This window comes from Babylonia areolata, chromosome 22 (assembly GCF_041734735.1).
Source record: "Babylonia areolata isolate BAREFJ2019XMU chromosome 22, ASM4173473v1, whole genome shotgun sequence".
NCBI lineage: Eukaryota > Metazoa > Mollusca > Gastropoda > Neogastropoda > Buccinidae > Babylonia > Babylonia areolata.
Genome location: NC_134897.1, coordinates 7,030,704 through 7,047,602, shown reverse-complemented (window position 1 = coordinate 7,047,602; position 16,899 = coordinate 7,030,704). Strand labels below are relative to the sequence as shown.

The 16,899-nt window shown below is 42.4% G+C and overlaps 2 protein-coding genes across 5 annotated transcripts in view; both read right to left on the bottom strand.

Moving 5' to 3' along the window:
* Nucleotides 1–285: 285 nt before the first annotated feature.
* Nucleotides 286–5,474, bottom strand: LOC143296893 (uncharacterized). Its single transcript, XM_076608884.1, has 3 exons — nucleotides 5,242–5,474; nucleotides 4,877–5,189; nucleotides 286–4,797 (listed from the first exon to the last, which is right to left on the bottom strand). The coding sequence occupies exons 2-3, from the start codon at nucleotides 4,892–4,894 to the stop codon at nucleotides 4,489–4,491; spliced, it is 327 nt and encodes a 108-aa protein (XP_076464999.1). The 5' UTR covers nucleotides 4,895–5,189; nucleotides 5,242–5,474; the 3' UTR covers nucleotides 286–4,488.
* A 17-nt stretch (nucleotides 5,475–5,491) lies between these two features.
* Nucleotides 5,492–16,899, bottom strand: part of LOC143296892 (uncharacterized) — a 44,889-nt gene continuing 33,481 nt past the window's right edge. Inside the window, exons 16-20 of one of the 4 annotated variants that reach the window (XM_076608883.1) lie at nucleotides 16,313–16,476; nucleotides 13,051–13,127; nucleotides 5,956–9,614; nucleotides 5,812–5,866; nucleotides 5,492–5,724 (exon numbers count right to left, since the gene is read on the bottom strand). In XM_076608883.1, coding sequence (XP_076464998.1) covers nucleotides 9,528–9,614; nucleotides 13,051–13,127; nucleotides 16,313–16,476 — 328 coding nt within the window. In that variant the 3' untranslated portion in view covers nucleotides 5,492–5,724; nucleotides 5,812–5,866; nucleotides 5,956–9,527. Of the gene's footprint in view, nucleotides 5,867–5,955; nucleotides 9,615–13,050; nucleotides 13,128–16,312; nucleotides 16,477–16,899 lie in introns of all 4 variants that reach the window. The other 3 variants (XM_076608880.1, XM_076608881.1, XM_076608882.1) reach the window with 3 other exon arrangements.

Sequence of the window (16,899 nt, the reverse complement as noted above, 5' to 3'; positions counted from 1 at the left end):
TACCGGAACAAGCTGAAGTTGATTGAAAAAAAACCAAAAGTTTTTTTGCAATGAGAAGATTTCCCAACGTTAAAGTGTGTGTAAATGGAACACACATCCAAACCCAGGCGCAATGCGGACTCGAGAATTAATTTGAGAATCAAAAACATTATCATTCAATGTGCAAGAAAGTCAATCTTCAGTTTCTCATTAAGTGTGGGTGTGTATGTGCATTGTCACTGTGTATGTCACTCTGTGTGTGTGTGTGTGTGTGTGTGTGTGTGTGAGGGGGGGGGGCGTGAAAGAGAACCTGACTGACTGATTCAATATGCACAGATTGATGACTGCACAATTCTTTCCATGACTGAAGTTTCTGCACCTGCTTATCATTGTATACTGTATCAAACTGTAGCTTGTGTTCCCGTATCCAACCATCACAATCCACACACAACTCTTTGTGTGCATGCACATTTGGATGCTTTCATGTGTGTATGTATATGTGTGTGTGTGTGTGTGTGTTTTTTGTTTTTTTACCAGATTTTTGCAATTTAAGTTTTTGAAATGGACTCTTGTGATTTAAACAAAATTAAAATAATTCAATGAGTGCTTTCGGTCATGTTATTAATTTGAATTTTTATAAAGAAAGAACAATACCAAAAGAAACCTCCACCTCACTTCAGACAAAACTGCTCATCCATTACAGAAAAGAAATAACTTATCTGTTGGAAAGCTATCTCCAAAAAAATTAAAAAAGGACAAATTAGTACACATTTAGCAGTTGTTCCCAGCCTGGTGACCACAAAGGTCAAATCACTGGACAACAGAGTGTGTGACTTAGTGTCTGAAGCCCAGTCACCATGAAAGCCATGAAGAGGAAACAGCAGAATGCGAGACATTCTCAGCATCACTGATATCCCTTCACATCAACACCTTCTGCCCAGTGTACAGAGAACTGCAATCTGAGACATTCTCAGCATCACTGATATCCCTTCACATCAACACCTTCTGCCCAGTGTACAGAGAACTGCAATCTGAGACATTCTCAGCATCACTGATATCCCTTCACATCAACACCTTCTGCCCAGTGTACAGAGAACTGCAATCTCAGACATTCTCAGCATCACTGATATCCCTTCACATCAACACCTTCTGCCCAGTGTACAGAGAACTGCAATCTGAGACATTCTCAGCATCACTGTTATCCCTTCACATCAACACCTTCTGCCCAGTGTACAGAGAACTGCAATCTCAGACATTCTCAGCATCACTGATATCCCTTCACATCAACACCTTCTGCCCAGTGTACAGAGAACTGCAATCTGAGACATTCTCAGCATCACTGATATCCCTTCACATCAACACCTTCTGCCCAGTGTACAGAGAACTGCATGAGAATTAAAAAAAAATCTTCACTCAGCAGCTATCTTTACCAGAGGCAGAAGAGAAATTCTCTGAAACATAATCTGACATTCATCTTCATAATTAATAGCCATCTTTAACAGAGGCAGAGGTGAAACATAATCTGACATTCATCTTCATAAACTTCATACAAATTTCAATTTACTTCTTCCACAATTTATATCTTTCTGCATGCACCACTCGTCTTTCTGCGCATGGGATCAGAAACTGGCCTGGGACACTGTTGGGGCAGAAACAAGAGCGAAATAAACCAAATGATTTCAGACAAAAATAAACTGTTGGGTTGTAAGTTGCATCTTGGGCTCTTTCTGGCAGCCAATGTGCATTAAAATTACAATCAACTTTCAGGCTACAAAGTATTACATTCAAGAAATTCTGGACAGATTGCTTTGTAATCCGAGGTACCTTATACCACATGGTCTGATCCATACTGCACTACACCCCTACCTGTGCTGTACACTGTCTGACATCAACACACCTCAAAACACAGATTGTCCTGCATGAACAGTTCACAGCATGTTTCAGCCTGATGTGATCAAACATGACCAAATTTCATGTGATACCAGGCACATAATGCATGCGAGTTACATGCATCAGCGAACAAACTTTACATTCAGACATTTACTGATAAAAAAATAACAGTTGTAATGTACAGACTTTCTGATGCCAATAACAACTTGTCAAAAAGTCCAATACATCAATGAAGACCTACGTGATCCCAAGCGAAAAATGAACAACTGAAAATGCTATCCTTGTTGCTTTGGCCCAGTCCACTAAACAGGGCCATTATAACACTGGACATAAAGTGATGATAGTTCCGAGAAGCGGAGGACTAGGTATCTGCCTTCCCCAAAAGGAGACATGCCTTCACCATCAGAAGTCACAAAGATGTTACAACTTCGTCATACTCACACTTCCTGCCAAAACTTCTGGGAAAAATTGTTTTAAACAACAAGGATGAAGATTCCTTTGGATGTTTTGGTTTGACGGTTCACTTGGAGTGAGATTTTCTTTATTCTTTTTTTAGTACAGGTTCTAACTTTTGTGCAAACTTGAGACATCGCCTTCCTTTTCACTGCATTTAAACATTTTATTTTGGTTTTCTTTGTTGTATCTTGTTTACTTAAACATTTCTTTTGCCGACGTTCTGATAATATTCCATTAAACATTTCGTATAACCCACTGTCTGAAATGTGTTTACATACAGATGAATTAAATTTCTTCTTTTACTGTATGACAGGGAGTACATTTAACGCAAAGCACCTTGAAGTCCCCCAAAAGGAAATCTTTTTTCCTAAAATTATGTTTAATCAAACATACTCACCATGACCCACTAGTGCAGACTCCAACAGGGGTCCAATTCCCTGTCCTGTGCAAACAACTAGTCCGCCATGCAGAAAAAGTGAAAGTAGCTACAACTAATGGCCTCCCTTGTTCAGTTACCTCCCTCATGTTAATGGAAACAGCATCCTCTTTTCCAGTAGCCATACTGGTTTTCCTGACCTGTTCTACATTTGTGGCTAAGTTTACAGTATTTAGAAATCAGTCTGATTTGCTGACACACACAAAAAACTATCAGTATTAAAAAAACACTAACACTGTAAGTACCAACCAACCCTAAAAATGGAGGTTTTAAAATTTTTTTTAAAAAAAGGTCATAACCAGTTGTAAATGCAAGTGCAGTCCAAACACCAAAAAAAGAAGAAAATTTGAAGAAGAATTTTTGTGGATGTCAACAAACTATTTATAAATGATGAAGTATAGAAACTACTCATGAATAATGAAGTACATAAACAGACTCCTACAAACTACTCATGTCGTCATGAATAATGAAATACAGAAACAATTACAAACTACTCATGACCACTGAAGTATAGAAACAAACGTCTAACTCAATGTTGCAGCCCAACAGTTGCCCTGACTGGTACAGGCAGAGCAGCAAGTGACTGACTTACACTTGAGGTGTTCCTTGCATTGACAAGACATGTGTTCTTATGATGGGGTCTATGATGAGCCAGAGTATCGGTAAAGCAGACAGTGCTGTCTGTGAACACACAGCTGGCAGCAGTGGGGCCAGTTCCAGTGTGCACAGGAAGGAGGTCATCCCCATCATCTTGTGTGGTCACATGCAATGGACATCATCATCAACATCATTACTGCTTTTAATCCAGTCCTGCATGTACAGATGACAGGGGAGGTTTTCCAGCTTGGTGTGCCCGAACAGGGACACATTCTGAGTGCTGTCATGCACACACGGCCATGAAAAAAACAAAAAACACACACACAAATTTACTCTTCTTTGATGACTTCTTTAGACATAGGTGCTGAAGCATGTGATGAACAAAGCAGTCACGGCACTTCACCAACATCTATTTATGTCCCAAAGCAGAGATGTAAACCCCTCTAAACTTTTTGAAGGAACAAACTGGGTTTTTGTGTGTGTGTGTGTTTGGTTTTTTTTTTTGGAGGGGGCAAAGGGGGCCTGGGGGGAAACAGAAAGGAACACTAAAATATCTTAATGAACTCAGACCCTCAGTAACCCTGGCATAAAATACAATGAGGGGAGTTCTTTTGTACACTACCCGTTTGACAAGTGTTCTCAGCATGTCAAACTGGCCCAAGTTGTTGCAGATGTACTGGCTCCATTAGCTAATTTTTGTGCATATTGCTGTAAGAAAATGCCCCCACACCTGATCACAGCTCTCAGACACTGCACTCTGCTACCTTCAGAGAGCAAAACTTCCACTCTTATTCATTCTATGGCCAACAGCTGACTGGACGTCAGCAGGACTAACGCTTTATCTTACCTGAAGCCTTTGTTTTTGTGCTCACTTTGTGTTTTGCACTTTGTTTCTGTTTATTCTGTGACTCACTTTCCCTTTTCAACTACGGCAGCACTTTCAATGTCTGTGATCTGTTATTTTCTGCATCAATTCTTTTCTTTCTCTTTGTTAAAACTTTAGAGACTTGGTGCCATGCAACGCTGTCCCACAGGACTGGTAAAGGTGAAAGGGCCACTTGTAGACATAGTCCTGCCATGCCTAGGACATGAAGGACAATTTAGGGCAGACAGTTATCCAAATATCTTTACTAGGAAACTATGTGCCCCATGATCTTGCATGTAATGGTGGCCACAAAAAACCAGCAAGAAACTGCCCAAAAGGAGACGGGGGTGGGTTCTGCTTCTCCCCTGCACCCAGCAGGGGACAGACCCTCCATGCTGTCTGTGGCTGGTGATCCACTCCCTCCACTGATCACCACCGACAGCAATGTCCGATCAAACAGCTCTGGTCCTTCTACCAGCACAGACCACCTGGAGTCCACCAACACAAGACCTCCCCCACACCTGACACAGGGGTCAGCATGGGGACACCTGACACAGGGGCAGCATGGGGACACCTGACACAGGGGTCAGCATGGGGACACCTGACACAGGGTCAGCATGGGGACACCTGACACAGGGTCAGCATGGGGACACCTGACACAGGGTCAGCATGGGGACACCTGACACGGGGTCAGCATGGGGACACCTGACATGGGGTCAGCACAGGGACACCTGACACAGGGTCAGCACGGGGACACCTGACACAGGGTCAGCACGGGGACACCTGACACGGGGTCAGCACAGGGACACCTGACACAGGGTCAGCACGGGGACACCTGACACAGGGTCAGCACGGGGACACCTGACATGGGGTCAGCACAGGGACACATGACACAGGGTCAGCATGGGGACACCTGACACAGGGGTCAGCATGGGGACACCTGACACAGGGTCAGCATGGGGACACCTGACACAGGGGCGGCATGGGGACACCTGACACAGGGTCAGCACAGGGACACCTGACACAGGGTCAGCATGGGGACACCTGACACAGGGTCAGCACGGGGACACCTGACACAGGGTCAGCATGGGGACACCTGACACAGGGGTCAGCACGGGGACACCTGACACAGGGTCAGCACGGGGACACCTGACACAGGGGTCGGCATGGGGAAACCTGACACAGGGTCAGCATGGGGACACCTGACACAGGGGCAGCACGGGGACACCTGACACAGGGTCAGCATGGGGACACCTGACACAGGGGTCAGCATGGGGACACCTGACACAGGGGTCAGCATGGGGAGGACAAACCTGCCCCTGGACCATCACTGTCACCTTCCAGCTGCTGCTGGTTGGCAGACATCAGTTTTTTTCACTGATGGGTCAGCCCCCAGGTTTTCCAAACAGTCAGACCATCCAGACTGAGATGCTTGCTCCCTGTCAGTCATGGATAACCCTGCATTCAGACACCTGTCATGGATAACCCTGCATTCAGACACCTGTCATGGATAACCCTGCATTCACACACCTGTCATGGATAACCCTGCATTCAGACACCTGTCATGGATAACCCTGCATTCACACACCTGTCATGGATAACCCTGCATTCAGACACCTGTCATGGACCCTGCATTCAGACACCTGTCATGGATAACCCTGCATTCACACACCTGTCATGGATAACCCTGCATTCAGCACACCTGTCATGGATAACCCTGCATTCAGCACACCTGGGTGCTGACGTAGCCAGACCTCTAGGGCTTTACAGCAATGTCAGTCAGACCTGTGGATGGTCCTGGTGTCACAGTGTCCTGGGGACCCACCTTTTGACTGACCCCCAACAGTCTCTGGACCATGAACCCAATCTGTGTCTCCCCAGACGAGGCATGACAGGAACTTGAGACCGGTAGATGTGGGTGTGGCTGACAGTGGGCCCTTGCCTGCTGGCGTACAGGTGTGGTGATCACCTGGGGACTGGGTCCTGGGTTCCAGCCCCACTGGCCACTGAGGTCAGGACTTCACATCACTTTCTTTTGTTAAACTCAACAAACAAAGCAAATCTTCCGTCAGCTTTCTCTTGGTCAATCATTCATTTATATACACATTGCATTGGTTAGGAACTGGCTGGCCCCCACAACTGTCGAGAAGTCAGCAAAACTCTTCATGCTTCACCAACGAAGTTGTGCTGGCGTTTGCATCCAAGATCAGCTTGGAAGTTTGACATATAAGCCACTTACCCAGCACAGCCATCTAGGCACACAGAGCTGCATAATATACATTTCACAATTTAAAAAAAAAGAAAAGAAAAAAAATGGTACTGATATGAAAAGTTTGGCACATATTTCCAAATTTGACAATTTTAATATCTGGTATAGACACCAAATTGGTCTTTCAGGTTATATAGATACAGATTTTTTGGGTGGTCTTTTATTTGCTGATGTTGTGTATGAGATGTGAGCACATGTATAAGCTTAAAAAATCTACTGGCTCTCAGATGTTGCACAGTCAACTGAATGATTTAAGTGCACAATTCTGAACAAAATTTCAAAAACTGAAATTATCAAAGACAGCGTTCCACCTCTACTTCACCTCCAATCAGCCAAGTCCAAGGTTTTGGGCTCCTTGCAAGTTTTATAACAGTACATAATTAAAACGAAATCTAGAGCAATATTGCCAATTACATCAACATCCATGTTTTAATAGTTAAAACAAACCCAAGAGAATCTTGCTGTCTTGAAGAACAGAGCTTCATCAGGAATGTTTCAAGTCAACTGTTCATTAAGTCTGCATTGTGGTACTGTTCATGAAGAATGTTTACTGAGCTGGTCCAGTCTCCCCAGTACAGTGGCACTCACAACAATTCAACATGAAGCAACCAGCACCTTTCCTTTGTAACACAAAGTGACCAGTGTTTCCTCGGGGAACTAACCACAGCAGCAACCAGCAGCACCTTTCCTTTGTAACACAAAGTAACCAATGTTTCCTCGGAGAACTAACCACAGCAGCAACCAGCAGCACCTTTCCTTTGTAACACAAAGTAACTAATGTTTCCTCGGAGAACTAACCACAGCAGCCAGCAACCAGCAGCTTTTTTTGTTTAATACTCTGCAAAGTAATAAAAAAAAAAAGAGAAAAGAACGGATACCTACAAAATAATTAAAAAGGCAAACTATTTTCAATACAGTTCAGTCTTTATAGCTTTTTTTAAGGAAAAATCAAACCTAAAACTCCACCATCTCTTGTAGTTTTGAAGCCAAAAAATTTTTTTGCTAGAGATGTGGGTTCATTAAGGTTCAATTCTATTGAAAAACCAACAACAAAGACACAAAACCAAAAAAACAAAAAACCCACTCCATATCAGCGTTTTCAGTAAGTTTACATACACCTAAAAAAATAACCAAATTTGTGAAAAATGGACCAGCAAATGACAAAGCTGAACAGCAATAAACTATGAAGCACCCGTTTCCTTCTTCTCAGAGCATGAGATTAATGCACAATTAAATGCACGTGCGTGCATGCGCGCACACACACAGAGAGAGGATCACACTGCACATCTTAGGCAGTCTTGTCTACCTGCTTTTGTTTTTTCTTGTAATCTACAATGGGTGTATTCTTCACATACTTCAATTTTTTTCTTTTCTTTATATTTCTTGCAGTATGTTCTACAATGATTACTTTCTACACCAGAAAAGGTCTAACGTAAACCATCTGCCCAGTCTTGCCTTGTCGTCAATTATCCAGAAATAAAGATTTGCTTTATATCAGATAATGTCATGTGTCATAATTTCTACAGCCACCAAGAGAGTGAATTCAAAAACCCAAACAGAAAGACAGCCAAAATTACCACACGTCTTTCATGACTTTTCTTTTTTTGCCCCCATAATATTATATGATCAAGACCTATTTGTGAAGACCTATAACTTTGCAACACCAAAACCACACGTGAACTATTTTCAACTAGATTCAGGGCTGTATGAAGGTGCGGAGGACATGATCTAGAAGCTGTGTCTGCCAGTAAAAATTTCCATAGCCCTAAAACAGCCAGGTGAAGACTGGAACAAACTGCACATGATTTAGACATATCTGGCAGACTCCACACCCACCCACCCAGTCAGCATCTTGTGCAAACTGCGTCACTAGGCCCAGTGGTCCAACACTGGTCAAACCCTAGGCAAGGCTGTGAAGCCTGGTCATTCCCAATATATCGACAGCCATCAACAGAGTCGGGCATTCCATTTTTGAATGTCAAAAGGGAATCAAACTGTTCCTACCCTTATCTGCACTTTCTGGGTTGGATTCTTCGTAACGGACTGTGAATGATTCATACAGAATTTCCCCCTCTTCTACCATCCTCAACTGAGAATCATTAAATTACTAAACACAAAAGAACATGTCAAGAGAGCAGATGAAGAGCCAGAAACCATGTTACATAGCTAAAGCATTTTGAAAACAGATTCCTTTCATTCTACTGTATGTGCAATGAGCACATTGACATATAGCAGTTCTGTATGGGTAGTCTATAAAGAAACTGTTGCTTTTTCCTCAGCTTTGTATGGGTAGTCTATAAAGAAACTGTTTCTTTTTCTCAGCTGCGCACAAAAGAACTGAATCATGCTATCTTAAAACTGCATCATAACAAAACTAAAAACAATTCCACTAATCCAGTGAATCTTTAAAGTCAGGTTTTTGCAATATTTGGACACACGCCACCACTTTGGGCCATTTTGTGTACAGAACCATGAGTTTTAACCTTACCTTTGGTAAATTGAACACATACAATGTAAACCAACTTAACAATTTCAAAGTTTTTCTTCCAGGAAACATGAATTTTGATAACCCTGACTTAGAACTGATATTCATATCAAATCAGCTTTCACAGACAGCCATAAAAAACTGAACGCAGCCACTGTTGTCAGCCATTTCTCTTCTTTCATTAACACACACACACACACACACAAACACGCACACTAACACACTCATGATCATGCAAACCCAACTAACCAACCAACCAAACCTGTGAACGAGCAACCAGCCAGCAAATCTTGCACGTAACATTCACACAAAGTAACAGATGAAAAAACAAAGATTTCATTGTGTAATCACTATCTTGAGAAATTAAAATAGATCAAAATACAAAGGAAGAAAAAGTTGTATACTTCAGTTGCCATACTGAAAATGTGAATCATATGTTCTACACTCGGTCACATACACACACGCACACACAGAGGAACCCATGACTGCACCCAACATCTGGGTGTGGTGTGGGGTGGAAAACGGTGGTGGTGGGGGAGGGAAGAATGAACTACACAATGATGGTGCGCGTGATACTGGACATGGTCTCCTTCAGGTTGGGCACTAACGACACTGCTCTGGCCACCACCATGTTCCCCTGCAACAATACAATGCAATTATTATCACTGACATTCATACTGCGCCAACACAACACACCATTATCATTATTATGATGTGCCAACACAACACACCATTATCATTATTACGATGTGCCAACACAACACACCATTATCATTATTATGATGTGCCAACACAACACACCATTGTCATTATTATGATGTGCCAACACAACACACCATTATCATTATTATGATGTGCCAACACAACACACCATTGTCATTATTATCATTCATACTTATACTGCACCAACACAACACACCATTATCATTATTATGATGTGCCAACACAACACACCATTATCATTATTATCATTCATACTTATACTGCACCAACACAACACACCATTGTCATTATTATGATGTGCCAACACAACACACCATTGTCATTATTATGATGTGCCAACACAACACACCATTGTCATTATCATGATGTGCCAACACAACACACCATTATCATTATCATGATGTGCCAACACAACACACCATTGTCATTATTATCATTCATACTTATACTGCACCAACACAACATACCATTGTCATTATTATGATGTGCCAACACAACACACCATTGTCATTATTATGATGTGCCAACACAACACACCATTATCATTATTATGATGTGCCAACACAACACACCATTATCATTATTATGATGTGCCAACACAACACACCATTGTCATTATTATCATTCATACTTATACTGCACCAACACAACACACCATTGTCATTATCATGATGTGCCAACACAACACACCATAGTCATTCATACTTCACCAACACAACACACCATTGTCATTATTATCATTCATACTTATACTGCACCAGCACAACACACCATTGTCATTATCATGATGTGCCAACACAACACACCATTATCATTATTATCATTCATACTTATACTGCACCAACACAACACACCATTGTCATTATCATGATGTGCCAACACAACACACCATTGTCATTATTATCATTCATACTTATACTGCACCAACACAACACACCATTATCATTATTATGATGCGCCATTATCATTATTATGTGTTGCGGAGGAAGGTGGCAGAATGGTTAAGACGCTCAGCTGCCAATACACAGAGTCCGTGAGGGTGTGGGTTCGAATCCCGCTCTCGCCCTTTCTCCCAAGTTTGACTGGAAAATCAAACTGAGCGTCTAGTCTTTCGGATGAGACGATAAACCGAGGTCCCGTGTGCAGCACGCACTTGGCGCACTGAAAAAGAACCCATGGCAACGAGAGTGTTGTCCTCTGGCGAAATTACGTAAAATGAAATCCCCTTTCATAGGTACACAAATATGTAAGCATGCACTCAAGGCCTGACTAAGCGCGTTGGGTTATGCTGCTGGTCAGGCATCTGCTCAACAGATGTGGTGTAGCGTGTATGGATTTGTCCGAACGCAGTGACGCCTCCTTGAGAAAGTGAAACTGAAACTGATGCGCCAACACAACACACCATTGTCATTATTATGATGTGCCAACACAACACACCATTGTCATTATTATGATGTGCCAACACAACACACCATTATCATTATTATGATGTGCCAACACAACACACCATTATCATTATTACGATGTGCCAACACAACACACCATTGTCATTATCACGATGTGCCAACACAACACACCATTGTCATTATCATGATGTGCCAACACAACACACCATTATCATTATTATCATTCATACTTATACTGCACCAACACAACACACCATTGTCATTATCATGATGTGCCAACACAACACACCATTGTCATTATTATGATGTGCCAACACAACACACCATTGTCATTATTATGATGTGCCAACACAACACACCATTGTCATTATCATGATGTGCCAACACAACACACCATTGTCATTATTATCATTCATACTTATACTGCACCAACACAACACACCATTGTCATTATCATGATGTGCCAACACAACACACCATTGTCATTATTATCATTCATACTTATACTGCACCAACACAACACACCATTGTCATTATCATGATGTGCCAACACAACACACCATTATAATCATCATTCATACTTATACTGCACCAACACAACACACCATTGTCATTATCATGATGTGCCAACACAACACACCATTGTCATTATTATGATGTGCCAACACAACACACCATTATCATTATTATCATTCATACTTATACTGCACCAACACAACACACCATTATAATCATCATTCATACTTATACTACACCAACAAAACACACCATTATTATTAATGATATTTATACTGTGCCAACATAACACACCCTTATTATTATTGATACTTACACTGGGCCAACACAACACAGCATTATCATTACTGACACTTACACTGCATCAACACAGCACACCATTATCATTATCATTATTACTGATATTTATATTTCGCCGGTCTTGAGAGAACAAATTCTAAGGGCTTTACAAACACCAAGTCATTTGCACTACAGGCTGCCTGCAGTAAATGGATGGCACTGACTGACAGGTGCTCTAAGGCACTCATCATTCATTTCCTGTGTCATTCAGTCAGGTTTCAGACAGGCACACACACACACACACAAATAGTGTCACTGTCGAAGCGTAGAGTACAGCCTTGTCACGCAGTCCCAAACCAAAATGGACCTCCATAGCAACATCGTCATCATCATCGTCATCCTCCTCCTCCTCGATCGTCATCAATATAAATAAAATAGTCTCAAAGTTTGTGGCTTTCATGCCCTGCTCTCGTGGTGACCTCAGTTTCGATACCCCTCCACTTCCGTGCTTGGGGTGAGTCCTGTCAATGTCGTCAGTGTCGGCAGATTCATGGGGGGCTGTTGTTTGAGGGGTGTGGTGGCGGTCTCCACTCTGGGAGGGACGCTCACTCAGTCTGGCTCCGCGACTAAGCCATTATTGTCGTTAGTAGGGGGCTTAGTAGGTGGTGTCCTAAGTACGTTAAAACAGAACAGGCACCACTGAACACCACCGAAGTGACTCAGCAGCAGTGCAGGGTCTCCTCTGGTGTGTGGCCTCCTGGCGACCTAACATCGACAGCTCCCTGTGGACTGCCGACGCTGGAACTGCGACGGATGAACCCGGGTGTGGCCGTGTATGGGGGAATCTGAATGAGCGGTGTGGGAGTAATGCCACTGAAATGGTGCAGATGATGGGGCAGAAAAAAAAAAAAGTGTCACTGTCATCAATATTGTTGATTATTATTATTACCTTTATCACTGGAGCTGTACGCTGTAAGAGTCATGTTCTCTGATCCAATGACATTTCCAAATGAAAGCTCAGCCACTAGAATCAAAAGCACCCCCAAAACATACAGACAACAGGAAGAATCTGACAGAGGTAATCAGATTAAAAAACACATTTCACAGCATGTGCACACCCACACACATACGAAGGTGTGAGACCCTGACCTCTTCCTGATTGCCCAGGGCGTTCACCTCCACTGTGATGTGGGTCAGCTCTCTGTCCTTCAGATTGGGTACTCCATCTGCACACACACACACACACACACACACACACACACATGCATACAAACACGCATGAACACCACAAACATTTATGACAAGAGCAGAGTGGTATTTGATGTTTATGTGTCTGATATTTACTGTGAACATCAAAAACATTAATGACAAGAGTAGAGTGCTTAAGATGTTCACCTGATACTTCCTGTGAACACAAAAGCATTAATGGCAAGAGTAGAGTGGTTAAGATGTTCACCTGACACTTACTCTGAACACAAAAACATTAATGACAAGAGTAGAGTGCTTAAGGTGTTCACCTGTCTGATACTTACTGTAAACACAAAAACATTAATCAGTAGAGTGCCTATAAGACGTCAGCTGACGTCCTACAAAAAGTATTGCCATAGTGCCTATAAGACGTCAGCTGACGTCCTACAAAAAGTATTGCCATAGTGCCTATAAGACGTCAGCTGACGTCCTGCATATGTTCTGATTTTTCCTTCATTGGAGTTTGGTTCAATTCACGTAACAGACTCTGAACAGTTAGTTTGATGTGTCTGGATTATAAAAAATACTATTTAAATGAACATTCATCAGGTAGAAGACCCCTTTCTACTGGATAATAATTTGCTAACTGACCACGTGATATGTGCATGGAAAAGGGGGTTGCATCATGTGCAAAACAATGTGCTGAAAACTGTGTCCAGTAAAGCAAATAGTCACAGTCAGCAGATTTACACAATTCTGAAAGCTCTGCTTGTAGTTGTGGACAGATTTCGCCATGGAGAAGGATCTCTCTTGTCTGATGATTGGTTTGAAAATGAAGGTGATTGACAATGACAGTGACGAAACTGACAGCCCCATTTTATGGTAATTCAGTCCATTTATCCAACCAGACAGCTTTTTTTTTTTTTTTTTAAATAAGTGGCTATGACTGACAGAATACCAGCAGCGAGCGCTGGAAGAAGGGGAAGAGAGGGAGAGGAGTGATGTAAGACGATAGGTCGAATGTGAGGCAGAGTTCATGAAGGGGGCGTGGCTTTTTAGGAATGAGTGTGCTCACATTTCAATGCAGACTGTAGGATTGGCAACCACCAATACTCCACAATTTTCACGAAATGCAGGGTGGAACCTGCACTGGTCGTGAAACACGTGCTTTGTTATTCAAGATTTTTTTTTTGCTGGATCAGGTGGTTGACTTGTTTGAAGAGGTGGCAAGCTGGATGCACAGCAGACACTTTTATCAGCCCACGTGCAACTTGAAAGGAGTGAATGTCATCAAAGAACTTCACCCTCTCACTCCCAAACGCTCTTAGCTGTCAAAAAGCTTGCCAGCTCAGTTTCTTAGACCGTGATTGACCTTTTACGTTGACTTTACCCACCTTTGTCATTGTTGGGACAGTAATATACTTACATGTCTGCACGAGCTGTGATTTGTTTTTTATAAACTTATAGCCTGTTTTAATTTCTTCTACAGGTATAATCTGACCCTGCCGGAGTCTGCACTAGTTGGGTCACGGTTAAGTATGTGTAATTAAACTGACAATAGGCATGCTATTTCTTGCTGTAATTTATTTCTTTTCTTTATGGGTGTTATTATGTAGAGGTGGAAATAGACTTTTTTGTTGCACAAAAATCATTATCTTGACTGTACATGCCTGAACAATTACCTACAGGCAACTTAACTGGGTAAGGGAGCCCAGAAGCTGAATCTACACTCATCTTGCTTCACAAAAACGTTTACTTTCTTTCTGTATCACCCATAGCTTTTGTGCTAGAATTTTTTGTGATTTATTACCCCCGAATCCTCAAAATTCCCTGGCAAGGGATTCCCTGGCACTTTTTTTTTTTTTTTTTTACAAAATTCCCTGGCACTTTTTTTTTTTACAAAATTCTCTGGCACTGAACTGGTTAATGACAAGAGTACAGTGGTTAAGATGATCACCTGTCTGATACTTACTGTGAGCACAAAAACATTAATGGCAACAGTAGAGTGCTTAAGATGTTCACCTGATACTTACTGTGAGCACAAAAACATTAATGACAAGAGTAGAGTGCTTAAGATGTTCACCTGATACTTACTGTGAGCACAAAAACATTAATGACAAGAGTAGAGTGCTTAAGATGTTCACCTGATACTTACTGTGAGCACAAAAACATTAATGACAAGAGTAGAGTGCTTAAGATGTTCACCTGATACTTACTGTGAGCACAAAAACATTAATGACAAGAGTAGAGTGCTTAAGATGTTCACCTGATACTTACTGTGAGCACAAAAACATTAATGACAAGAGTAGAGTGCTTAAGATGTTCACCTGATACTTACTGTGAGCACAAAAACATTAATGACAAGAGTAGAGTGCTTAAGATGTTCACCTGATACTTACTGTGAGCACAAAAACATTAATGACAAGAGTAGAGTGCTTAAGATGTTCACCTGATACTTACTGTGAACACAAAAACATTAATGACAAGAGTAGAGTGGTTAAGATGTTCACCTGATATTTACTGTGAACACAAAAACATTAATGACTAGAGTAGAGTGCTTAAGATGTGCACAGAATGCAAGAATACAATAAACTCAAGCCGCATGCAGCAAAATAAGGCCAAATGAACACGCTTAATTGCCAAAAAAAAGCGTAAGATGAGACAGAGCGTAAACCTGACACAATGGCGTGGAGAGCCTTGGCCAAAGGAATGATTCAGCGCTTTTAAAGGCGTTTGATTGGCTAAGAGCGGGCAAGACGGGTTCGTCTTTTCACTGTTAGCCGCACGAAATTTGGCCAAGCAGAGCAAACCGATTGGCCTAGTTTGCATCAGTCTGACATGGTACAGTATATGACACCAAATAAGATGTCCACTTGTCTGATATTTACTGTGAACACAAAAACATTAATGACAAGAGTAGAGTGCTTAAGATGTTCACCTGTCTGATATTTACTGTCTGTGACATCTGTCTGGACTGGAATGGTATGGAAGTGGGCACTGTGTCCTTGGGGTTTGGGAAAAAAACAAAAGCTGGGTGACAGAGCAAACCCACTGGCCATGACTTGCACCACTCTGATGAGGCCTACGACCACAAATCTATGTCGTGTGAGGGGTGTGCAAGTACTGCACTGACAGGATAAAGAAAATCAATAAAGAAAATGAACCACAACAAAGAAAAAAACCCAACAGAAGTATTTACGTAACCCGTCTGCACAGCACATACCGATGAGAGTGAAAGGAATGGCGAGGGGGGCCAGGTCCCAGTGCCAGCGTTCAGCAGTCTTGGCTGTGTGGGCCCAGGGGATCTGTGCCGTGTTGCCGTAGTCCAGGTAGAACACTCGGCACTGCTGTGTCACCTGCTGGTTGCTGGTCCGCATTACCCACGCCCTGACCCACCAAGCAAGGAATGTCAACTTGTGCAATGCATTACCCAACCCTGACACCACCACGCAAGGAATGTCAACTTGTGCAATGCATTACCCAACCCTGACCCACCAAGCAAGGGATGTCAACTTGTGCAATGCATTACCCAACCCTAACACCACCAAGCAAGGAATGTCAACTTGTGCAATGCATTACCCACACCCTGACACCACCAAGCAAGGAATGTCAACTTGTGCAATGCATTACCCACACCCTAACACCACCAAGCAAGGAATGTCAACTTGTGCAATGCATTACCCACACCTTGACACCACCAAGCAAGGAATGTCAACTTGTGCAATGCATTACCCAACCCTAACACCACCAAGCAAGGAATGTCAACTTGTGCAATGCATTACCCACACTCTGACACCACCAAGCAAGGAA